Genomic DNA, 26,467 nt, shown 5'->3' with positions numbered 1-26,467 from the left:
TGATCCCATTAAGATACACTTAATCAGCTCAATTTTTAGATCTAAACCACCTTCGTGCATATTCAACTTAAAAAGCAATACAGTAACTAACGGTCACCAAAATAAGCAATAAAATAAATAAAATCCATATATAAATCACAAATTAAACTATTCATGGCTTTCAAAAAAAAATCTAAACTATTCAAAATAGTGATTCCCCCAAATTATATTCAAACAACACAACTTTTTCCAACAACCAGCAGTGATGAAGAAAACGGAGAGGGAAGAAGGGGGGAGGAAGAGATTTATAACTCCAAGAACTTCTAGAACTCAATTGAAACTAAAAAAAGGCCAAGAAAAGGCCTCCATTATTTCAACTTCAGAGAGAAATGGGAGAAGGCGAGAGAACAAGGAGAAGTTTCTCTAGAAGAGCAAACAACAATAAATTGTGGTCAAATCCCATTCAGATCTCAGCTAGGAAGGAGTGTTTAGCTTCATTTTTTTCATTATTTTATTTATTCATTTTCCTTATTTTTCTTTCTTTCCTTCCCTTCTTATTTTCTCTCTTTCCTTTCTTCTATTCTGTATCAATTTATTTTTCTTTATTCATTCTTCTTCCACTGCATCCGCAAGTGAGACTCTACAACCACATGTCGACCAATTTAAACCATTTGAGTTTCAAATAGCATTCCAAAAAGGAGTTTTACTTCTTTGGACACCCCTTTCTCAATCTCTATTTCAATGCCTGTGATTTTAGTTCAAGCATCAATGGCACGAGTTTGAATATAGAGGGTTTTGTTTGAAATTTTAATGAAACATTTAAGGACATCTTTTCCTTTTATGTTTTATTTCTTACATTTACCGTTGAGAAGGTCAAGGTATACATGAGTAACTTTTGAAACTATAGGGCATATACAAATAGTTTCCTCAACACCCCCCCATCTATTATATTCAACCTCCCCTTCAATATCTCCTTTGTAAGGCATTTTTCTGGTTGGGATCTCCTACCCACGCTCACTGTAGCTGTACATTAGGAACATCTCCCCATTTGTCCCTGGTGTATAGCTATAGTGTCATGTGGGGTAGGTGTGCGTAGGATTCTTGTGTGTAGGAGATTTGAATTGCACTTTTTTAGGATTGCCATCCATGTGAAGAACTTTACTTTTGGGCCCCTTTTGTTTACAAATTTGTCACTTACTTGGGTAAATGCACTTACCCAATTAAATGTTTCCTAAGTAACACTTTCCCGGATAAGTTCATTTACTCATATTCTTTTGATTCCCCAGATAAGTAATATAATGACTTTTTTACCCAAAAAAGAACCAATATTAAAATGGACAAACTTGTTCCATTATGCTTTATAAATTTTTTCCCTAAGTGGGAAAGTTACTTACCCACATGAGAGATAGGTAAGTTTTACTCATGTAAATGGAATTGGCTTTACTATGGGGCCTAGTACTTAATTACTTGTTGCAAAAAGAACAATGGAAAATTGGTCAATGGAAAAGAGATACCCATTGACCAACTTTCCCCCTCTTATTTACCCGTAAATGAACATGGCCTTGATGGAGTAACAACTTTTCATACAACTTTGCTTGAGAAGTTTTATTGGTTTACCAACTAGACCCTTGATGATTCAACCGAAAATTCCCTTGATTGTCCATTTCAACACCTTAAATGTTGATACTGCAAATTTAGGTGATATTTTGGAGTAGACCTGTTCATGGGTCAGATAGCCCGATGGCTCGACCCGGCCCGCACCCCCGTCGGGCTTGGTCATGTAATTAGGCCCGCGGGCCTGACCTCGAGCCTAACACAGTAAGTCCGACTGTGTTTCGGGCCGGGCTCGGGATTTGTCAAAAAAGCCCAGCCCGACTCGACATTATATATTTTATAAAATATATAATATGCATTTTATATATTATATAAAATATATAAATAATATAATATTTATTAAAATGAATATTTATAATTTAATATATATATTTTTTTTTATTTCTTTTCTTTATAATCTCTCTCTCTCTCTCTCTCTATTCAGTCACTTCATTAGTAGTAATAGTAGCAGTATGGACTAATATTCGGGCTCGAGCCCAAGTTGTAAGCCCGATGGTCGGGCCAGGTTCGGGCTCGGGCCTTAAAAAAATCTGTTAATACAGAGTGAAAGCCCGGCCCGAGCCCGGCCCATGAACAAGTCTATTTTGGAGTATGGCAAGGAGTTCGGCCACTTTGAACAAGAGTGGAAACACTTCTTTAAGGTTGTGTTTGGTTTGAAGGAAAAGGTAGGGGGAAAACTTTACAAACTTTGTATAGGTTCCCCTTTCTTTCCCTACCTTTTCCTTCAAACCAAACATTGCCTAAATGATCTTTCTGGTTTAAATATATGCATTCATTTGGTGATTTGATATCATGTTTCATATATCATTTGGGGAAGAGTAAATACATTTATGCAAAATGCAAATACAATATAAGGTTTATAAATACCATATACAATACAAATACAGGGTTCTGCATGGTACATATTTTGTATTTGTATTCCTTTAAACTAAGCCTTGTATTCTGTATTTCTAACCCTATATGTGTGTTGTACATATTTGTATTTGCACTTCTTTCAAAGTGTGCCTAAGGCTTTGGAAGGAGTATAAATACAATTATGTACTGTACAAATAAATTCAAAATAATACAAAATACAAGATTTTGCACTCTACATATTTGTATTTGTACCCTTTCCAAACTAAGCCTAAGAAATAATCTATGATGCCAGAAATACAGGATACCGAAAAGACTTTGACCAATCAACCCCCCCGGGTGAATCTTGATGAAAACCATAAATTATAGTTGAACCCATGTTTTAAATATATAGATTTGATGTTTTTGAAAACATGAACTTCCTTTTTTTTTGTTTTTTAAAAAAAATTGCTTCTTAAAACAAAAAGTGGCTTCCTCGGTGCCCATTTAGGATGGCTTCCACGCAATGGCTTTTGGTGGTGCAAGGTGGGCGCAACATGAAAAGCCTATGTTTGGTGAAAAGCCCAGAAAAGTGGCTCAGTCAATAACCGAATCAATGTTGAAGCTCTTCCAAATGGGCTCTGACTATGTTTGGAATCATGATTCCTCGTCGTTAAGTCATTACATATAAAAGAGAATGGTTCCAAATCTTCACTTTACCCACCTCACAAATTTTTATTTGTTTCCTGATTTTATTTGTTTTAAAACTATTTAAAATTATTTTCATCAGCATCTGCATATTTGGATGCACCCATACGGATATCTATATTTTGATCATTGCCAGATAAAAACACTAGAGAATGAACACCATTAAGCATGCCGTCTGACGTCTACCCTTAAAACTAGTTCAGGGATCAGATTACGATAAAGAGGCCTCCTCTGGAATTGTTTCACATGCACTGGATCCTTGCTTGAAGCATTCTTTTTTCAACCCCTCCCAAGGGAAAAGAGACCTACCCGTTCTGGGTAAATCGTCCTATCAAAGTTTTCCTGTAAATACAGTTCACAACTCCATAGATTCTGTTGTCTGATTTATTTCTTCTCCTACTTGTCTCAATACATTTAAGCACCAGATCTCTTATCCAAGGTTCACAAGTATTGCAATGTATGTAAGAAATCAGGAATCAACAAGGTTGTGGTCTCTCAGAAAATGCGGGTGTACCATGTGTAAATATAACATGCACTGAGCACATTGTATTCTCAGAACAATTTCCTTCTCCTGCATTAAGTTCAAGAATAGATGAAGTGAAAAGTATTTCTATTTCCAAATTCCTAAACATGCCACAATAAATTTCTGGAATGTTGAAGAGTGAAGAGACCTACCACGAGAAGAACCAGAAAAAACAGAAGGTTCTTTTGCTTATTTCTTTCTTTTAGTTTTCTTTCAAAATTTTGTGGTCTTATAAAACTTTTGAGCTCTAAAAGATTAGAGAGGATAAAGTGGATGGTTATGCAACAATTGACAGGCCTTCCTTTTTGGGAGGAATCACCACCTTCTTGTTTCCAGGGAAGACATTACGGGAAATGTCTACTAGGGCCTTGAAGCTATATGGCTCATGCATTGACAGTTCTGACAGTACCTTCCTATTCAGTTGGATGTTCTCCTTCATCAGCCCATGCATGAAGTTACCATAATTTACCTAACAGCAGACAGTAACAGAGGGAAGATGAAAAGATATAAATCACAAACTATAGCAGACTTGCACATCAAACATTCTTGAAACTTAAAATGACAACCCAAAAAATCACTTGAGAGTACACACAGATACTGCTTGAGCCAATCACAAATGGGGTATTCTTTTTTTTCTCTTCTTTTTATTTTTTGTGTGGCATGGAGAACCATTAGTATGCAATGAAGGATAGAAACATTACCTTTACCATTGATTACAACTAGGTTTATGACTTGCATAACTGTATTGCGTAGGTATTAGTAAATAGAGGTAAAACCTCAAAGAAAAGAGTGTTTAACCAAATCAAGCATACATGCTATTCTCTAAGGGCTACCTCATTCCAAATCTTTGTTTGATGAGTGAAGTCCTCGAAGATATTAGCAAATACCTTGAACATCTAGAATATGTCCCACAAAGAAATCTACCCCGATAGAAAAGGAAAAAAAAAAAAAAAAAGAATTGAGAATCTAGCTGACTGCATTGCCAACCTTGGGCATAATAATGAAATTCCTACTGTTTGTCCTGTAATTGAAAGGGTCATGCTAGAGGGTCTGTGGGGTTACTCCATCCCTCGGCTGTGTTAGAGCTTGTTTCCATTGTACCCAAAAAAAAAAGAGAGAATCACCATAGTTTTTTTGAGAATCCTCCAAAAGAATATGATATGGACCTTAGGCTCAGTTTGGAAAGAGTATAAAAACAAATATGTAGTGCAAAACCTTGTATTTTGTGTTATTTTGTATGTATTTGCACTGTACATATTTGTAGTTGTGCCCTTTCCAAACTGAGCCTTAGCATCATTTCATTTTCCAAGTAAATCATTATTATTCAACAAGCATACAGAAATCTATGTTGGCAATTGGCATGCACCTCGCCTAGGCCCAGGCATAGCCCCTTTCAAAAGGTGTGCACCTGGTGCGCTTTGGGCATCAACCCCAAACAAGTCCATGTTAGGACCTTCATATTACCCAACACTTTTTAGCAATTTAAAGCTAGTTCAACAGATAGAGCAAGTTGAAGAAGTCCAAGATGTGGAGGTACTGGTTAAGTAGACAAGGTGCATATTCAAAATGTGATGACTTGTGTAGAGGGTAAGAACTCAGATATGCAACTTGAAGATTTTTTTTTCACATCTCCCAAATATAACACCTCTACATAAAATCTAGTTCTCATTGATAAAGTCTCCATTCATCTATACTAAAACCTAGACTTAGTTTGCAAAAATGGATTCTTTAAAATGTGAACATATACTAAGTTTTTATAAACATAAACAAGTAGGGAAAAACTACAATGCGGAAAAGATATGGTATAGGAAGAGTTTTCACCAATCAAAACCCACCCATGAATTTTGATAAATAACACCTGATTGGCCACCACGTTTATGATTCCAGTTGACTGGTCAGAAGTTTTTCAGATATCATATCTTTTCCATATCTTAGTCATACCCAAACAAGTATGCCCATGGAATTGATGGCTCCAAATGAACTTCAAAAAATAGAGGATGCATCAATAAAGGCTTTGAGTCAACTTACCCCATGCAAGCGGGTGCCGGCATTGATCCTTTCAATCCAGAGGGAGCGCATGTCCCTCTTCTTATTGCGACGGTCCCTGTACGAGTACTGCAAGGCCTTCTCCACTCTCTCCCTTGCTATTCGAATACAATTCTTGGCTCTTCCTCTAAACCCTTTTGCAAGCTTGAATATCTTGTCCTTGTTCATCGCTCTCCTCTATCTTTTGTTATTCTCCCTCACTCTCTCTGCTTCTCAATTAAATACAATATAATGAGAGTACGAGACTTAGACTGAACACAATCCATATCGCTGCTGGCCCATAAGTCAAATGGTCCAACCACTAAGACAACCCAGTGAATCATGATTTCATAAATAAATAATATTATAGTTCAAAAATCCAGAAAAGTATGAATAGTTCCTGAAAATTACAGAAAAGATAGGAAGACTATGTAAAAGTAACATGCCTCTGCCTATGGAGAATGTGTGATCAGTTCGCAGAGGCTTTCTTCTTTGTGTTCCTTTTGGTTTATGAATGAACTTTGCTTACAAAAAAAAATGCCTAATAGTTCATTATATAATAACAACAAACCTAAAAGTTTCATCAGAACTGAGTGAGGTCTATAATTTCTTATTCTTAAATTTTCATCCAAAATTGTAAACAATTTCCTCATGAATAGGATAATACAAGAACCCATAAATTAGACAGTCATAGAAGATACATGATATCATCACTGGAAGTTGAACCTCAAAAGAAGCCATTTTCCGTTACTTGAAAGAAGAATTAGAAATGAAATCAGTACTTGAACCTCATTTCCATAATCAGAATGGCGAAATCATGTGGAATTTATAGACAACAATCAAAATAACTGCCTCATTTCTATCATCTAGTGTCTAAAAATACTACAAATCATATAATATGACAATTGACAACAATCGAATAAGAGAAGAAAAACAATGCAAAAAATTTTAATGCCTTAAACCTGCCCTGGAATTTTGACAATGCCTTGAACCTCCCCAACCTCCTCTGTACTTTGACCCAACCCAAAAAACTCCCCTGATTTTTGGGGGTTAAATGGACTTCTAAACCCTTTCCCTCACTTTTAAGGGGAGATAGAGAGAGAGAGTTAAACTAACCGTTCTGCCCCTATTAAAATCTATATCTTTTGTACATCAATTTCAGTCGTCATCCTCCAAATCAATGTTATTAACAGGGCTTTTTACATGTAGAGGAAGCCGAATTGCAATGGAACACTACAAAATCACATCGTGGCGATACTGACTGCAGCAACAGCCGTGCCGTGCCTTCTTGGCCCACCACTGCTCCTTCCTTCTCCACCAGCGCCCCTGCCACAATCTTCTCATAACCGCCACCGCCGGCCGCCACATACACCACCAGCGCTGCCTGAACTGGCCCCAGGCTTGGATTATACGCTGCCGATTCCGCATACGACCCTTTGTAGATCTTCCCTTCCATGTCCATAAGGGCCACCCCAGATGGACATCCACTGTACGGCGCGTGGGATTTGTTCGCCGCTTCGAGTGCGGCATACTTTAGCTTGTTATAATCCGCTACAACGCTGTCGTTACTGTAGCACCGATTGGCCTCACCATTAATCTCGTCGTGGTCGTCACTGAAAGTCAGGCCGTTGTGATGGGGCTCTAAAAGCAACGGCACATCCTTGTTCAGCAGATCGTCGGGTCCGAATCTCTGGGGCAGGAAATGGGACATCGGCCGAAACGCGACGTCTTCCCGGTTGTCTCCCTCGTTTTCCGTCGACGTGACAAGGATGTTGATGTCGGAGGCTCCACGTATTTCTTGCATGAATTGACGGCAGTGGCCGCACGGGGCCGATGAGACGGCGATGTATCGGAGCCGGGTGCTGCCGTGGATGGCTGCGTTAGTTATCAGGAATTGCTCGGCGTGAACGGAGTGGTGGAGAGGGAGCCCAGGGAATTCGAGGTTCACTCCCAAGAAGACTCGACCGTCGGATCCTAATCCGACTGCTCCGACATGGTATTTGGAGATGGGGGGCCTCGCTAGGTCTTGTGTGGATTTGACCAACGACGTAAGGAGTTGCAGCAGTGAGAGCCCTGATTCTTTCGCCATTGATTCGACATCGGCCGATTCGATGACGAATCGGGCTTGTTCCATTTTGATGGAAGATTAAACAAGAGGAACGTCGATTCTGGATTAGGGATTACTGTATTGGCAGTGTGAGGACCGAGCGAGCGAGCGAGAGAGAGAGAGAGTCGCGGCGATGCTCGTCTCCTCACGATTCTCATCCATGGCCAAATTTGGCATTTTATCGTCAGCAATTTCGGTTCGGTTAGGTTTGCTAACGTCACAGTAACGGAACGGGTCTATAAGCCTATTTACCCCCAAGAGTTAAAGTCAGGGGAGTCCTCAAAGTTCAGGGAGGCTTCAGATATTGTCAGAAACCCAGGGAAGGTTTCAGGCATTTACCACATTCTAGTTTTAACGTTTAGATGCAGAAGAAAAAAGGAAATAACAGGGTTTCATGAGAAAGCAGAGCTTTCAGACTTGAAATTGAAGAAATATCAAATCTGGAATTTATCTCCTCCCTCTCACTATCTTATTGACAAATTTCTCTTCCATAAAATAAATTGAGGCTCACCTGCAAGTCTGCACCGTGCAACTAACTTCAAAATCTCACCAGGATGTTAATAAAATTGACCGACTCAAGCTTCAAAACTCAAGCCTCAAAGTTTCTTTCAGCTTCTTAAGCTTCAAGCTCAAGGATCAGGGTTTAGGCGCTTGCCTTCTGCTTCGATTTCGACTTGAAATTCCAGAGTTCAGAATAGAAATTAAAAAGATTCTAGGTCTCCCTTCTTTCTCCTTTAAACCTCAATACCTCATGACTCGCGTTCTCTCAGCCTCTCGAAACTCTGTAACTTGATCGATTCCCTTCAATCTAAGATATCGAAGCTCGCTCACTCGCTCAGTAATTCTGGTTTCTCCATTCTCCGACAACGACGGAGAGTTAGGGTTTTTTCCCCTTTTGTGTTTAAATCTTTGGACTCTGAATTGGGGCTGGGCCCGTTATGCTCAGGCCCAATAAGTATAGATCTAACGGATCAGGGTCGGGCATGTCGGGTACCCAACCCGGACAAACGAAAATCAATAAGGTATGAGAGTCCACACTGCATCAATTTATCATCGACGATCTCCACCTGTCGGCTGTCGATTCTTCCAAGTGTAGTGAGGCCAAAACAGATGAGTTCGGCATCTTAGCCTTGCATTGGTAATATCTCCCCATGAAATAAATCATAAAAGTATAAAGATGTTTTCGATGCGAGGCTAAAAAAAACTGTTCGAACAGTATTCGAACGGGCCTGACTGAAGCCGAACTCCTTCAGTTAGGCATGATTTGTATGAATATGGCTGCCCGTTGCATCTAGGCAATGCGCACGCACGCATAGAGAGGACACGCCACCTGTTCTCCGAATCGTGTGAGGGGTTGAAGCATGCAATAGCTTTCAATCCTGTTAGTTACTACTATTGTTAGTCTGGGTCCTCTGATCTTCTCTCTTTTCCTGTTGCAGATGAATTTCACACTCTCTCTCCATCCGCATGGTGGCAACTGTACAACCTTCACCGCCGGCGACAAACAATCATCACCGGCGGCGGGATCAACCTCAAGTATTGTATTTTTTGCATCTCTTTTAAAACAAAGACAAAAAAATCACCTACGGTGATGGTTGTGCTAAGATATCATCTGGTTGGAAAGCTCAATTAAAAGATATTACGAAATTAGGAATCTCAATTATCAAAAAAATAATAATAATATGCAATCAGGAAGGCTACTAGATTTAGCTGGTTCATTTGGGAGTAAAGAAGGAATCAATAAATGCATTTTATAGAAATCAATAATTCATGCAAGGGGCGGTGCCACCTTTTTTTATCAGTGAACATGATCTATTAATGGAACATAAACTTTTGCCTTCAGCAAAGAAGTGGCATACTTCCACATCGGTTTTTTTTGGACTGGCCATGCTTCATCATGAGATTCAACTGGAAATCACATTGTTTAATCAAAATGAGAAAGAATTATAAAAGATTCCTCTTGTGATCAAGGTTCTCCCACTCCTAGAGGTTCGAACACCTTGAAGAGAAGAGAAGAGAAGAAGGGTTAGGCGCAAGGAGGAGAAGAAGAAGGGCTGAAGGAGTTCAAGTCAAACTAGCAAGAAGAGAAGGTGAGTTCGAAATTTGGGGTTTTTTATTCAGAGATCTATTGTAATAATTCCATTCTAGTTTCATTTTCCTTTGATTCGAATTCAGCTTCCTTGTTATAATTTTTTTTTCTTTCTCCCTCTTCCATTCTTTCTTGATGTAATTAAGTTTATAAAATTTCATATCAGCAATCAATTTCTTTTTTATTCATTCGAATGGGTGTGAATTGTTCTTTAAGTTTCTTGAATAGGGTTAATTGTAGATCAATTCAGCCAATTAAACTTTCAAAACTCATATCTGAATTATCAAATCTGAGATTGCAAGATCTGAATTGCTTGAAAGAGAATTCAGATCTGCAAATTTTCAGATTGGCCGAATTGATCTAAGCTTGGAATTCTTAGATTGCTTGAGAAAGACTCTAAGAATTCAGATCTACTATTCAAGAACTGAATTGGATGCAAGGTTAGAGATAACTTGCACAATTCAGTTGGTGATCAATTCAGATTTGAATTGATACCTTAGAAATGTTTGAAGAAATGCATGCATGGGATTAGATTATTGATAGACACTCATGCATAGGATGAACATGCACTTGAAAGAAGTTGTTCATGACCTTGGGGTTTCACCAAACCAAGGGTCAATCACAATCTATTCGAACGATTCAATTTGATTGATTGCTGAATTCTGAGATTAACATTATCTGCTTATTCTTCTAATCTGAATTGAAGGCAATTGGGCCAATAATTTAGATGGATTTTAGTTTATGATTTTTAGCTTTTGAATAAAGTTTTGATTTGTTGTTGATCAGATAAGAAGTAACCAATTTAGTATTAGTAATAGCTTCCCAAATCCTTGTAGGAACGATACTTCACTCACAACTTTATTACTTGAACGGCTAGTGCACTTGCTAATGCCACAATGATCCGGTCAAGCTCCTCCAAAAAGGCATTCTTATTACTTTTCCCCCCGTCCCGGCTTCAAGCTCCTTCACGAGCTACCCAACAGGATCCCGGCCTGGAAGCGGGGTTATTTTGTAGTTCGCAATCCCGAGGGGTGGCCCTTTCCGACTCACTGGAGGGCTGCCATCCAGGATCTGGGTATTGAGTTGGACCCGAAGATTCTGGAAACGTTGCAGTCCTAGGCAAGGGTCGGTTTTCTCTGTTCGGACTACTTAGATGAGGATAAGCTCGTACAGGCCGGTCTGAGCCCCGATAGGTTACCTTTAGGTCACCATTTTTTTTTGTGAGCTGGACTAATGCCTTGTAATTCTTACAGCCAACATGTCTGGTGTAGATGCACGTCGCCTGCTATCGAGCAACCAGAAACGTAGGGCGAAGAGGTCGCGCCCTGACCAAGCGTCCACCTCCGGGACTACGGAGTTCGAGGCTGCTGACCCAGCCTTTGTTCCGCCGCCAGAGGTCCCACCTATGCCGTTCGAGGGAGTAGCCGCAGGAGGCAGCGAAGAAGAAGAGGTCCCACCCCAGGGGCAGTACCCTCCCGCTGCACAGTCCGGTCCCATCGTCTTCCCGCACTGAGGGGGGGATGAAAGCGTCACCAACTTCCTCGTGGCCGCACGGAGGAGCCGGCAGGCGGCCAGCAATGAAGAGATCGTGAGCTGGGCCAGGATGCACCATAGGGAGCTCGCCAAGCTGGCCTCGGCTCATTGCATGGTGGTAAGTGCCTATTTCTTCCCATTTTCTCCCCCTCCTTTTTCTTTTTTTCTCCCACTTACCTCAGCTTTTTATTGGCAGTTGAACTCCGCTATCCACTTCCAGGACGCCGTCAACCAGAGGTCAAACGTGCAGAGCCTCCAACGCAAGCTCGACCGGGCTCGGGATGAGTTCCTCCAGGCTCAGAAGGGTAGTGAGGCCCAGGAGTTGCTCGTTAGGGACCAGGAAGCATGGATCTCCCGTCTGTCTGAGGAGAGTGCCCATTACAGGGAGGAGTCTTCGAGGGTGGCGGCGGAGAGGGAGCTTCTTCGCCAACAGGTCCAGAACTTGGAGTCCACGCTTCATGAGCGGACTCGTAACTTCGACGCCGCGTTGGAGGCAGAGCGGGCTAAGGCGGTGGAGGATTTTAGAGAGTCCCAGTAGTTCCACGACCTCCAGGTCGAATATGGCTCTAAGTCCTACCGCTCGGGGTTCAAGCTTTACCGGTGGCTGGTCCGGAAGAAGTTCTTCGGCCTTAACCTCGAGGGCGTAACAATGAGGGACCTAGCCCCAGAGACGGCGGACGTGGTGGAGGAGGAGGAGCCCGACTCCCTCGAGGAGAGTGACGGGGATGTAGAGGAGGTGGAGCCTTGAGGTTGGTTACTCTCTTTTTTCTTCTTCTGAAAAAATGATTCTCTTGAAGTGGTTGCTCCCAGGCGACTGAACCCGGTTCTCTTTCTTTTCTTTCTGCTTTGTTGATGTATTCCCGGGTTGTTAGGCCCGATTTCTGTTTTAGTAATGAAAATGTCCCCCCCTTTTTTTTGTTAAGTGTTGTGTTATTTACTCTTTTGTCGAAGTGACTGTTTCACCCGAACTGCTAGAGCTAAGCACTCGAAGTGAGGTTTCTCAACTATTGTTACCTCGAGATGTCTCCCCGTACTTAGTAGGGGTGATTTTATAATGTACACCGAGGTGATCAGCATAGTGAGCATATGCCCGACCTATATGTGCCTGGGTTACTTAGGTTGAAGTCGGTTGTCCCTAGCGGGTCCAACTTGTATATTGAAACGGGATAGGCATCATAGAATTCACACCCGAGCTGCCTGCACCTTTGGTATTAATACTTAGCCTATGCCGATGAAGCGGTTAGGCCTTATAGGTGCCGAGGTCTTCGTTAGCTCGGCGTTTTAGCCCTTAGCCTGGGGGAGTGACTTATGGTCCACTCCCCTAGAGTTCTCCCATGCCATAGAGGCGATTGGGTCTTATAGTGTCGAGGTCTTCGTTAGCTCAGCGTTTTGGCCCTTAGGTTGGGAGAGTGACTTATGGTCCGCTCTCCTGGAGTTCGCCCATGCCGAAGAGGCGACCGGGTTTTATAGTGCCAAAGTCTTTTGTTAGCTCGGCGTATTGGCCCTTAGGCTCTGGGAGCGACTACAGTCCACCCCTCTTCTGTAGTTCACCCATGCCGAAGAGGCAACTGGTTTTATAGTGCCAAGGTCTTTTGTTAGCTCGGCATATTGGCCCTTAGGCTTTGGGAGCGACTACAGTCCACTCAGCTCGGCTATTGCAGGTAATACTGTCTTAAGTTGACAATATTCCATGCCCGAGATACTTGTTTCCCTTCTAGGGTTTCGAGCCCATACGTTCCTTTCCCGAGCACCCACTTTACTCGATAGGGTCCTTCACAATTTGGGCCGAGCTTACCAACACCGGGCTCAGGCACCATAACGCTCTTGTGTCATCCAATGCATCATCAATCTCTACTCGCAGGGGAAACTCAAAAAAGCGGTTGAATCCTTAGAGCTTCTCTATTGTCGTGGCCTTCGCTTAGACCACCGCATGCTTGCCTTCCTCCTCCAACAATTTGCAAGCTCTGGGTCTCTCAGAGAAGGAAAAGGGTATCACCGAGATGAAAACGTTCCTGTCGAACCATTTAATCCTTATGTATTTTAAATGTGGTAACGATCTTGAAGTTCGTTAAGTTTTTGACAAAAATGCAGGTGAGAATTTTGTATTCTTGGAACAATATGCTCGCTGGATACGCCAAGCTCGGAATGCTCAAAGCAACAAGGAGATTGTTTGATGGAATGCTTGAAAGGGAAATTGTCTTAGAATACGATGATAATTGCTTTCGCTCAATTTAGCTTATCTTGGGTTCACCCATTTTAGCTAATCTGGTGTTTTGACTATATATGTGAAGATGAAATATTTGGGGCTTAAAGGCAGGTTTACTGTCAGGTTATCGTTGTTGGGTGCCTTTTGAATGTGGTTCTCTCTAGGAAGTTATTCAATGACATGCCTGCGAGGGATGTGCTTGCTTGGACGACTTTGGTTTCAGGGCATGCCATGTTGGGGGATCTTGCATCAGCTAAAAAGTTGTTTGATGATATGCCAGAGAAGAACCCCGTGTCATGGACGACTTTGATTTCAGGTTATGCTCAGAGTGGTCTGGGCATTAGGCACTTAAGCTCTTTGCACGAATGATGAAGATGAAAATTAGACCAAATCAGTTCACCTTCTGTAGTAGTCTTTGTGCTTGTGCATGTATTGCGTCACTGAGACATGGAAAACAAATCCATGTCTAACATGATAGTTGTCAGTTCTCTCATTGATATGTATTCAAAATGTGGTAGTTTGGAGGTCAGTCTGTTGGTTTTTTATCACATTGGTAATAAGAAAAGATGTTGTGCTATGGAACACAATGATCTGTACCTTGGCACAACATGGTCATGGAGAAGAGGCCATAAAATTGTTGCATGACATGGTGATAATAGGAACAAAGCCGGATAAGATCACCTTGACAATCATCCTCAACGCATGTAGTCAGTCGAACCTTGTGCAAGAAGGGCTTGGCTATTTTGAGTGCATGACCTAGGATTATGGTATTGTTCCAAACCAAGAGCACTATGCATGCTTGGTTGATCTCTTGGGCTGCGCTGGGCATTTTGATAAGGTGGTGTACATGCTTGACAACCTTCCTTTCAAACTTGATGGCAAGATTTGGAATGCACTACTTGGTGCTTGTAGGATTCATGGAAATATAATTTTGGGAAGACAAGCAGCAAAGAAACTTATAGAGCTGGAGCCTCAATTATCTACAGGCTATGTGTTGCTTTCAAATATATATGTTGTAGTTGGGAGTTGGGAATCAATTGAGAAGGTGAGGCACCTTATAAATAAGAGACAAGTGAAAAAAGAACAAGCCATCAGTTGGACTAAAATTGAGAATAAGATTCAGATATTCTGTGTATCAGATCAATCACACCCCTTGAATGATGAAATATACTGGATGTTGGAACAGTTTTCCAATCAGATGGACGATGATACTTCCGTTACATGAGACAACAAGATTCTGAAGTGTGCCATGATTTTCTCAACTGAGTAAGGGGTATAATCAAAAAGAACACAAATTTTGTACCATATTTATTGACTTTGGTGGTTTTCAGGCACTCCTTTTCTTTATAGAAGCATGGTGTAGGAGGTTGGTCTCCATAGAGAGACACTTTGAGATATATCTTTCAATGAAATCAAACTTGGTTACACCGTGGGAAATATATAGTTCCTGCAACATTGTTTTATCTATTTAAGATTTATCATGTCACAGTGGATATTTTATTTTTATACTTGTCTATTATATTTATTATTACATTATAGAATAGAATGTATTTTATGTGGGTTTATTATTACATTACATTATAATGTATTACATACTTACATGTAACTTTTTCATTTTACACTTAACTGTATTACCATTTTACACTCAGAGTCTGGAGCGATTGTTGAACACGACATCTTTTGAGTAAATAATCTGATTTCTTTCTATATAAAAATTGGGTCATTGCCCAATGGTAGTCTTGGCTATTTGGAGTTTCAAGAGGGATGAGCCAGATATGAACCTAACCTTAGGATTTGCATGAAGTGGCTGCTTCTAGACTCAAAGCTACGGGAGTCTTTCGGCTATTTACAAATCGGGAAGACCGAAAGTCGGTCTATTTCCGTTTGGCACGTGGAAGATCTAGCCGCCAAAAGACGGGATGCTGAAAAGACGCACGAAGCCCATTTTGGGTTGATTTCGGGAAGCTCCAAATGAAGCTCCTGTGTCTTTCACATTTTAATCTCACGCGGAAAGACCTGAAACGACCACATAGAAAGATGTGCATTTGCCAAACGGTCTTTGGGCTGCCTAGATCTTATGTAAAAAGCTCAGTGCATCTTTTGATTGTTAGAGCTACAAGAATATATTCTCAAAAAGACTTCCCAAATGGGTTCTAAAAATAACCACCAGAAAGCCAATTTTTCTACTATTATAAGACTAATTTTTGACTTTCCAGTTTTTCACCAAACATGATTTAGTGCCCATTTGAGAGGGCTTTTCCCCTGGCCCCAGTGGGCTTTTAGCGCTACAAGACAAGCCCCACATGGAAAGTCAAAAAGTTACATTTGGTAAAAAACCTAAAAATACCAAACTGCATTGAGCTAGGAAATCAACTTGCATGTAAAGCTACTTTTGATAATTTCAAGTGTCTTGGTCAACATTGATCAATCAATGTTGAAGCCCTCCCAAATAGGCCCTAAGTCTAAGAATAACATCCATTTTTATGATTCTAGAACAAATCATTGCATCAGTTATAATTGGATTGAATTTGGATCAAACTCCTTTCCAATACAATATAATATATTTTTATAGAAAAAAAAAACACTAAGAGGCAAAATCCATGACGTTTTGAAAAAAAAAGGTGAAAATTGGTGAATGCAAAAAATAAATACATTTTTGGACAAAATTTTCCTTCCCTTCAAAGGTTCATGGGTTTTCTACCAAAAACAATAAATTCATTAATCAAGTTCCATCACCATTGTTGAAAATCAATGACATCATACAATTAGGGGTGAGCAAGAAAAATCGAAAAACCAAACCAACCAATGAAATCGAACCCAAAAATTCCAGTTAACTGAACCGATCGGTTTGGTTTCAACTTAGTATTTTGAAAAAAAAAATGAAGGTACCGATTTGGTTTCAGTTAACCAATATAAAAATCTAACAGTTAACCAAACCAACCAGTATTCATATATTTAGATATTTTATATATATTTTTCATATTATATATATATATATTATAAATGAATATATATATATATGTATTATATATTATAAACATATATATAATATAATTTATTATTTATTATTTATAGTATAAATATTTTATATGTATTTTCAAACTTTTTAATAATATCATATAATGTTTTATATTTATTATATATAATACTATGAAAATCGAAAACCTGAAAACCGTTGAACCGAACCTACAGTTAACTGAACCGGTCGACTGGTTAACTGATCAGCTTCGATTCGGTTCCAATTGCCGACTTTCCAAAAACCAATACTATCGATTAAAAAAAAAGCCCCTGAATTCCAAACCATGAGCACCCTTATATACAATAGAGCTTGCTTTAACTAAAAAAATGGCAAGCTTCTTGCACATGAAAAAAAAAACAACAACAATAAAACTATATCAAGTGCAAGGGAGATCGAGAACTCGAGAAGTTTCATAACCAGTAGAAGGTTTTGGAGCTAAGAAAAGAGAAACTTGGGAATTTGGATAGTGACTAGACCCGGAAGCCCATGTTTTGGCCAAATCATTACTAATGGGTCCTTAATCAATGTATCATATGTAGGGTATGGAATTTTCTTGAAGAACAATAATGAATTTTTCTTGACAGCAACATCATATTGGGACCCTAAGGCCATGTTTGGTTCAATTCTCATTCTTATTCAAGATGAAATTCTGAAATGGACAAGAATGGGTAAAAATAGGTTGAATGAGAAAAATATTGCTATGAACTAAACACATTTTTTCTAAAAATGAATTCTTTTTAGATGGACAAGTGTCCTATGTTGCCCATTTTCATTCTTTAAAACAAAATTGTCACGGTATTCATAAACCGTCAGCCTAGTTCTCCACTAGTCAATGTTTTCTAGTTAGCATATATGTTTCGTAAAAGTACTTTTGTAAAAGTGCTTTTATAAAAGTACTTTCGTAAAAGTATTTTTACAAAAGTGCTTTCATAAAAGTACTTTCGCAAAAGTGTTTTAGTAAAGTACTTTTATAGAAGTGTTTTTTCATAAAAGTGCTTTTATTAAAATGCTTTCATAAAAGTACTTTTATAAAGTGCTTTCATGTAAAAGTGTCGCAAAAGTACTTTTCATAAATTTATTTTTTATAAAAGTGTGTTTGTAAAAGTGCTTTCATGTAAAAATACTTTTAATAAAAGTGCTTCCATAAAAGTTTTTCGTGTAAAATTACTTTTATAAAAGTGGTTTCGCAAAAGTAAACATCTATGCAACAGTTTTGTAGGTAGAATTTTCTCAAAGAATGAAAATGAGCAAGATGGGGCATGATTATTTTTCATGTTGTAGGCTATTCAATTTTTGTGCTATGGGACTGATTTTTCATTCTACAAAGAATGTGGCCCATGACAATAATTTTTTAACCAAACACTAATGTTATTCATTCTTGCCCATGGCAACTGATAACAGTCAAAAAAGCAATGTTTTAAAAATTGAGCCGCAATTAGAATCGCGTTGGCCATCAAAAGGCGCATTCCAATTTAAAAAAAAAAAACAAAATAATTATAATTAAAATAAGAAATGGCTAAAAATCATTTTCTAGGTTGAATGGGTCAATGGTTCAGCCGCCCGGGTCAACAGATTGTTGACCAAATCAACATCTTTATCCAAGGAGCGGGTAATGGAAATGGTGCCTGGATGATTCCCAGGCCAAACTGTCCAACCATCCAAGTTAACAATGGTTCGGAAACACTTCAAAAAAGGCTTGGAATTAGTAGATCAATGTGGCCTAAAATCTTTTTTGTGATGTGGTGCTATACTAATTAATACTTTATTGCAAAGTGAATCATGCATAGATGCATATATCATTTTGGTTTATCTAAAAATCATGTCACTATCTAGTTAGTTTTATGTAGGGTGAATCCTCTCCCCTCAATTTGTGATATTTTATTCATTGTTTGAAAGCTCTTGTAGGTTGGCTAAATGGTGCAAACCTCTTAAAGTTATTTTAATGTAATATTCATCTCATTTATCAAAAAATATTAAAATTCAATAGCAATTAGCAAGAAAATGAAATGATCTAGATACTAATGCCCTTAGCATTTACAACGAGAACATCTTTTGTGTTTGCAAACTGAGAGAATTGGGATTCTCCATTTCATCAATCAATGATTGCAATATATGATAGTTGCAACTTATTTCTTGCAGATCTATAAATTTCTTCCTTTCTTAGAGAACCGATGAAAGGAAAAAAAAAGCATAAATCTACATAATGACTTTATATATTGTTGGAAAATATGTGCAGTAATATGGCGGTAATAGAAATGAAACTAGAATCCAAACAAACAAAACCAAATTGCATGAAAAAATAAAATAGTAATCTAATAAGGCAGCGATGAAAACTTATCGGTGTAGTTGGGTCGTGGCAAGTGTCCAGTCTCCTTAAAACCAAATTCGCTGCCTCTCAGAGTATTTCCATTGGTGCAAAAGGATTCCGAGCGATCAACCTCTAGGATACAACAACTCTCGACCATGGCGTTGTGTGCACTCACAATTTAAAGCAACAAACCAGTATGTTATGTGCGTCCAAAATGATTCAACCAGTGAATGATGAAAAACACTATGGGAGAGAGAGCAATAGACGCGTACAGAAGAATTGAGCAAGAACGCACCTTGAAAGGCCAAAGTTCAGTTCTATATAAACACATATGTCTTGGACACTAAGAAAACCCATAATTGAAATGTCTCCCACCAACTTTGGGAGTTATCCCACGCAATAAGAGAGTGGGAAGTTACAAAGAGAACATTTGGAAACGAATACTTGGTTAAAAAGTAAAAGCCTTAATGCAAAAAATAAAAAATAAGGATAAGGCAAGGGCCTTGGACCTACATGCGTGGAACAGCTTAGCATGGAATGGCGTGACACGGCAGGCTAGTGTGCACGTGTGTTAACCCAACCCAGCCTAGCCCGGCAAGGCATGTGCGCGCATGTGGTGGTCCACACTCCTGGTGCACTCTCTCTACAAGCCTTAAAGATAAACCCAAAACCATAAGGTAGTAGATAAACTATAGAGGAGTGCTCTTCCTAGTCCATGTAAAACTCAAGCTACTCCACTAATAGACAAAGCTTAAAAGACAAAAGGTAAAAGAGCAACAACAAAAGACAGTAATTTGAATTACACAAAAACCAAGGAAATATATCAACAATCCCTACATGAAACTAAGTCTTAAACCAATTCCTTTGTTATAACCCGGATTTACTTACAACACATATCTTACCCTCTATAACAACTGGTTCTCGTGGTTTGGTACATTTTGGCTATGCACCCATACCTGGATTTTCATAAGCACTCTACAAAACAAAGCCCTTGTTCTCATACGAGGCAGCCCCACCTCCACACTCATATAGGTGAATTCATCAAATGTGTACTGCAACAATTCATACCACTCATAAGGGTTATGAATTCATTAAGAGTAATTACCCAACCTCCACATGTTGCAGTTAGCATTATCTACACCATATGTTGGGCACTCTCAACATAATATGATAGTGCTCTACCAAGCTTATAGTGGCTTATTATTACACATTGAACTTCCTCCATGGGATCTCTAATTGTAGAGGTTGGGTTGCCACCACTGCTATTTTAATTTATGTGCTTTAAACTCATCCCCCTCAATGTATCTAAGACTAACTTTTTAGTCAGTTCCTTAGTAAGAGGATCTGTTTTTTCTTCTCTAACCTCATAAATTCAAATGTGACCACACCATCTCTTAATCTTTTTACCATGTTGTGTCTTAGCCGAATATGTCGACTCTTCCCATTGTACCTACTTTTTTTTGATTTGGCAATTGCCACTTGACTATTACAGCGTAAGGAAATAAACGGGACTAGTTTTTTCCACAAAAGTAAGTTGGCCAATAGATTATGAAGCCATTGCGCCTCTACACCATATTGTTCTAAACCAATGAATTCAATTTCCATTTTTGACCTCACAATACAGGTTTGTTTTGTGGATTTTCATTAAAAAGCTCCACCATCTAAACTAAATACATACCCACAAGTGGATTTGGCTTCATCTGAATCTGAGATCCAGCTTATCACAATAATCTTCTAACACAATTGGATATCAAATAAAATGCAATCCAAGGTTAATAGTACCTTTTAGATACCTCAAAATTCTAATTAATGCACTCCAATTCTCACATCCAAGATTATGGGTATATCTACTTAGTTTCCCAATATTTGGACATGTACAATTCATCAATAATATTAAACTACCCATGATTATAGCATACTCATGTTGAGAAACAGCATCACCATTATTTTTCTTTAATTTAACACTAGAATCATAAAGTGTTATTACTGGCACACAATCAAGTTGATTAAATTTCTCTAACAATCTTTCAACATAATGAGATTGTGTTAATGCTAAGCCATCTAGAGTTTTATTAATTTTTTTCAAGGATTACATATGTTTCTCCCATATCTTTCATATCAAAGTTAGATAACAAAATTTTCTTTGTGTTTTAAATTACTTGTGAATCCGTACCCAAAATTAACATGTCATCAACATACAAGCAGATTATTACACCTGAACTCTCATTAAATTTACTATATATACAACTATCAACATCATTTACTATCCATTATTTATTATAACGCTGTTAAATTTTTCGTTCCATTGCTTAAGAGCTTGTTTAAGTCCATATAATGATTTAACTAATTTGTAAACTTTATTCTCTTGTCCCGAAGCTCCAAATATCTTGGGCTAATCCATATATATTTATTCTTGTAAATCCCCATTAAGGAATGAGGTTTTTACATCCAATTGATGTATAATTAATTTATATATAGATTCTATGGCAATTAAGACCCTAATGGTTGGTATTTTTGTTACTAGAGAATAAGTGTAAAAAAGTCTATATCCTCTTTTTGTTTGTACTCCTTTGCTACCAGCCTTGTCTTAAACTTATCTATGGTTTCATCGAGTCTTGGTTGTTTCTTAAACACCCTCTTCCAACCAATGGTTTTAGTTCCAGGAGGTAGGTTCACCAATTCCCAAGTATGATTAGCCATAATTGACTGTAGCTCACTATTGATGGTCTCTCTCCAAATTGATAAATCTATAGATGCTATAACCTCTTGATATGTTTTAGAGTCATCCTCCACTAAGTAAGTGACAAAATCATCTCCCAAGTTTGTGTTTTTTATGGGTCTCTTACTTCTTCTAAGTTCTTGTTCATCACCTTTCTCATTAATCATACTAATTTGCTCACTTGTATGACCAACTTCTCTTGGTCTTTCTATATTTCTTTGTTTCATTGGAAACACATTCTTAAAAAATTTTGCATCTCTTATTTGAACTATAGTGTTTGGCTCTAGTATATTATTTATTGTTTGTAAAACTAAGAACCTATATGTTGCACTCTTTTCAGCATACCCAATAAACACACAATTATTAGTTTTTTGTCCTACTTTCCTCTTTTTTGGTTCAGGAATACCCACTTTAGTTAGACACCCTCACACATTCAGATATTTCAAATTTGGTATGTGTCCTTTCCATAGCTCACAAGCAAACAAAATAGCTTATCCCCACATGTTGGAAGGTAAACTTGAACTTATTAGCATTGCATTTAACATTTTCTTAAGTGTTCGATTTTTCCTCTCAGCTATTCCATTTTGTTCAAGTGTATATGGGGCTATTGTTTCTTGTATTATTCCATTTTCTCCACAATATTTAAGAAATAAAACATTCTCATATTCCCTACCTCTGTCATACCTTATTCTCTTTATTTTTCTACTTAATTGATTTTCAACTTCCGTTTTATATGTAACAAAGGTTTCCATCGCTTCATCTTTGTTTTCAATAAATAAACTTATGTACCTAGAGTAGTCATCTACAAAGGTAATGTAATAATGTTTTCCTCCTCTACTCATTGTGTTTCTAAAATCACTTAAATCAGTGTAAATTACTTATAATAATTTAGATTCTCTTTCAATTGACTTGGAAGATTTTTATGGTGTTTTGCTTCCACACAAATTTTACATTTTTCAAATTCAGCATTTGTCAATTTGGATAGTAATCCAAGTTTCTCCATTCTTTTAACAGAGGTAACACTCACATGTCCTAATCTACCATGCCATAGATCAATGGACTCAACAATGTAAGCAAAAGAACTACTAGCCTTCATTGATTCATTAAAAACGTCTAGAATAAACATCATATTACAGTTGTATCCCTTCCCAACAAATTCCCCATTACGGGACATAATTAACTTATTTGAGTTTAATGCCAACTTTGTTGAGCAAGAACCATAAATCAAATTTCTCCTAAAGTCTAGGACATGCATGACATCATTCAACTGAACCGTCTTTCCATACGTCAATTTTAACATCACTTTTCCCCTTCCAACAATAGGATAGGTGTTGGAGTTGCCCATAAACACTATTTCTCCTTCTTTCACACGTTCATAAGAGGAGAAAAGGCTTCTTTCACACATCTCCCAATAACTCCCACAAATTTTGGGAGTTATCCCAACAATAAGAGAGTGGACAGTTACAAATAGAACGTTCGGAAACATATTTTTGATTAAAAAGTTAAAGCTTTAATGAAAAAATGGAACTACGAATATAGCACAACATGACATGGTGTGGCACAGCAGGTGGGCACGTAGGTGTGTTAGCCTAGCCCAGCCAGGCCTGACCCAATGCGTACATGTGTGTGGTGATCTAGGTGCACTATCTCTACTAGCCCCAAAGACAAACCCAAAAGTACAAGTAGTAGATAAACTCTAGAGGAGTGCTCTTCCTAGTCCATCTGGGAAGCTACTCCACTAGCACACAAAGCTAAAAAGGCAAAAGGTCAAAAAGAAACAGCAAAAAGGCAATAATTTGAATCACACAAAATCCAATAAAAGATATCAACATATATTTTAAGCTCTTTCTTTGAAGAAACCCATAAAATCAATATCTGAAGAGGAGAACATCAGAGACAATGAACGAGAGAGTTGAGGCGGTGGAAAATATTTGACTCCCAAGGAAGGCGCACATATGCAAAATACAATTTTAGGGGAAAAAAACCATGATGTACCATGCATGGGAAAGGAAAAAAAAAAAGATGAAATCTTTGGAGGGTGTTTTAAGGAGGCTCAATTTTTAAGCTCCGTTCTCAACATTGATGATGGAACATAACCTAAAAATCTTTGATGAAGATTGATGGCTCCAATTTTATCGGTCGGACAATAAGAGGCTGAGAAGAGGACACTTTTTTGTCTAAAAAATAAGTTTACTTTTGGCGCTCACAAATTTCAACATTCTTCCCAAAACAACACTGGTTTGTCAAATATTGAAACTTTATTAATTTTTTCTAAAAGTCCTATGTATATGCTTGCATTTTTAATTCATTTTATTTATGTTATATCGTTTTTAATTTTTTAGGTTATTTTTTACTTTCATATCAATTTTGGGCATAGGTATATCCATTTCCACATAAACTATTTGCAAATAGGGGTGTTTACAATATGGTTAACCATGAGGTATTTTTTGAAGTTAAATTGGTACTACCAGTTTTGGGAATCCCCTAACCGAATCAATCGATTAACAAGTTATTGGTTTGATTTATTTGATTTCTTGATTTTTATATTTATAATATATATTTTATAAATAAATGTATAAATATATAATATATTTATATATAATGCACATGCATATACATATTATATATAATATGTATATGCAAATATATACATCAATTGGTTTAATTACCTTGCCAAATCATTTAGGTCAATTGAAAATAGAACCAATCCTTCAATTTTCAAAAATACCAAATCACTAACTTTCCATGGCACCAAATGGAGTGACCACTATGCCCATATTGGGGATGACAACAGGTCAAGATTGGCATGGGCTTGGCTCAACACAAACTCAACCCAATACTACAACAACCCAAACAAACCCAATCGTATATGATGGGTCCCGATTCACCTTCTAGCCCACTTCACTATAAAAAGTCATTGATAAAATTAATAACCACAATGATCCAACACCATTGATCTATCAAACCAATTCAATGGTTACTAGTTGTTGTATTTTGATACTTTTTGAAATTGTTATAAAAATAAAATCATATCGATTAACATGTGCAAACTTTTAATCTAAGCCATCAAATTCACTCATTATACTCTTTGGAAATGAGATATGACTAAAAGAACAAAATGATGGACGTCCAATTAGAATTAGACCCTCAAGTGTTGTGGGCCTTCGAATATTTGAGCCATCAAATTCTTTCACTATACTATTAGAAAGATGAGATGCGATAAAAAACAAAAAAGAAGGGCATTAGAATTAGACACTGAGGTGTAGGTGGGCCTCTAGAGGACTGACCCCTTATCCTTCCACTAACAGGGGAGGGAGGTGATCACTTCTCAATGAAAACAGCCTGAATCATTTTCCTCCACTTAGGTTATAGGGATGTCAATGGGTCAGGCCCGTAAATCTAGAGCATCGGCCCATAAATCTCACTCCCTACTTATAGGGATGTTAATGGGTCAGGCTTAGTATGGGTTTGCCTTAACCCTAACACAAATGTGTAGGCCGAACATAATGTCCCGCCACGTTATTGCCCTCGCTTGGGTTATAAATTTGAGCCACTGAAATCAATGGTAAGTAATGTTTCTTAGAATTTAATATGCATATAAAAATTTTCCTTCTTTGTCAATGTGGGACCAATAGTCTAGTAGTAATATAGTACATCATAAATGAGCAAAAAAATGATTAGCAAACTGCTCAATTGCTCATGTCTATAAATTGATGCTAAAATAGTAAAATATGATGAATGTTGAGTTGGGCCTTTTACTATTGAGGCCAAAGCTTCCAACCAATGTTATACAAACCAACCCGAAAAGTTTTGAAATGTTTTTAGTTAGTTTTGAAAAGTTTTGTAATTTTTTCATAAGGAGAGGGAATGGTGTAAAAAATTAAAGATCCGAGTGGACTTTCTAGGGAGAACCTCAACAATGACAAGAGAAACTTGCACACTACTCTAAATATGGAGGAAACTTTCTAATAGTAGAAGTTCAAAGCAATTTGGTTAATTGTAGAAACAACATCAGGGAACGATATCCAAGTTTCACTAAAAAGGAGATACCATTCACTTACTTAGGGGTTCTAATTAATAAGGGAAAGTTGTTTGTTTCTCTTTTTAAGGAGTTTAATGAGCAGGTACCCAAGAGAATATTGGGATGGAAAGGGAAACTTCTATCTTTCATGGGAAGTTGGTTCTTATTAAGGACATTTTGAGTAGTATTCCTACCTATATATTATTCTATAATAGCTACACCAAAAGGTTGGAAGAATTGAGAAAATCTTTATATCTTTTCTTTGGAATGCTACTGATGGTTCAAAGAAGTATTATTAGTCAACTTGGAAGGGATTATGCTATTCTTTCAATGAAAGCCGCTTAAATATTAGGAAGTGAGGGATGTGGAGCACTACTTTAGACTTAAAGCCCTATGTACCACTTATTTTTCTTAGATGATGTGGGCTAATTTTTTTTCCTTGTTTCTTTCCTAGAGGAAAGAGTCTATTCATTATAGATTATCCTAAGGTTGGGATGAGAACCTATAGAAAAATCCTTTATCTTAGTTTGACATTAGTAACGAAATATAATAATATGGATAGGAATGACAATGAGTAACCGTGCAATTTGTCCTTCCCATTCTTGAACCTGCCTAAGTACCTTTGATTCCAAACATACATGTTTAACTTTTCCTCTCAATTTCCTAAACATGTTAAATGCGCCTTGACCCATCCCATTTGATATCAAGTGAAACTTTTCTTCAAGTTCAATATCATGTATATAAAAAAAGTTCCTCAAAGTTTATTATCAACCAACAACATTCAA

The 26,467-nt window shown here is 37.9% G+C and overlaps 2 protein-coding genes and 1 pseudogene across 6 annotated transcripts; 1 reads left to right on the top strand and 2 right to left on the bottom strand.

Annotated features, from left to right (window-relative positions):
- Positions 1-3,194: 3,194 nt before the first annotated feature.
- Positions 3,195-8,725, bottom strand: LOC104605817 (uncharacterized). 5 transcript variants are annotated; one of them, XR_016081388.1, is made up of 4 exons: positions 8,299-8,715; positions 5,684-5,910; positions 3,808-4,124; positions 3,195-3,703 (listed from the first exon to the last, which is right to left on the bottom strand). XR_016081388.1 is itself a non-coding variant. In XM_088896661.1 (4 exons), exons 2-4 carry the CDS (start codon positions 5,867-5,869, stop codon positions 3,602-3,604), a joined length of 435 nt encoding a protein of 144 aa, XP_088752787.1. In that variant the 5' UTR covers positions 5,870-6,002; positions 8,299-8,725; the 3' UTR covers positions 3,195-3,601. The 5 variants fall into 5 exon arrangements, 4 of the variants coding, with proteins under 4 accessions (XP_088752787.1, XP_088752788.1, XP_010269028.1 ...); XM_088896661.1 differs by having other exon boundaries at positions 3,978-4,124; positions 5,684-6,002; positions 8,299-8,725; XM_088896662.1 differs by having other exon boundaries at positions 3,978-4,124; positions 5,684-5,971; positions 8,299-8,724.
- On the bottom strand, positions 6,336-8,292 carry LOC104605816 (cytidine deaminase 1-like). The gene has a single exon (XM_010270725.2). It carries the CDS (start codon positions 7,812-7,814, stop codon positions 6,867-6,869), a length of 948 nt encoding a protein of 315 aa, XP_010269027.1. The 5' UTR covers positions 7,815-8,292; the 3' UTR covers positions 6,336-6,866.
- Positions 8,726-13,494: 4,769 nt separating the features above from the next.
- Positions 13,495-14,840, top strand: LOC104605876 (pentatricopeptide repeat-containing protein At2g21090 pseudogene; annotated as a pseudogene).
- The last annotated feature ends 11,627 nt before the right edge of the window (positions 14,841-26,467 follow it).

This window comes from Nelumbo nucifera, chromosome 1 (genome assembly GCF_055504915.1).
Source record: "Nelumbo nucifera cultivar China Antique chromosome 1, China Antique-T2T, whole genome shotgun sequence".
In the NCBI taxonomy this organism is placed as follows: Eukaryota; Viridiplantae; Streptophyta; class Magnoliopsida; order Proteales; family Nelumbonaceae; genus Nelumbo; species Nelumbo nucifera.
Note: the sequence above shows the minus strand (reverse complement) of the source record. Positions and strands in the feature narration are given on the sequence as shown.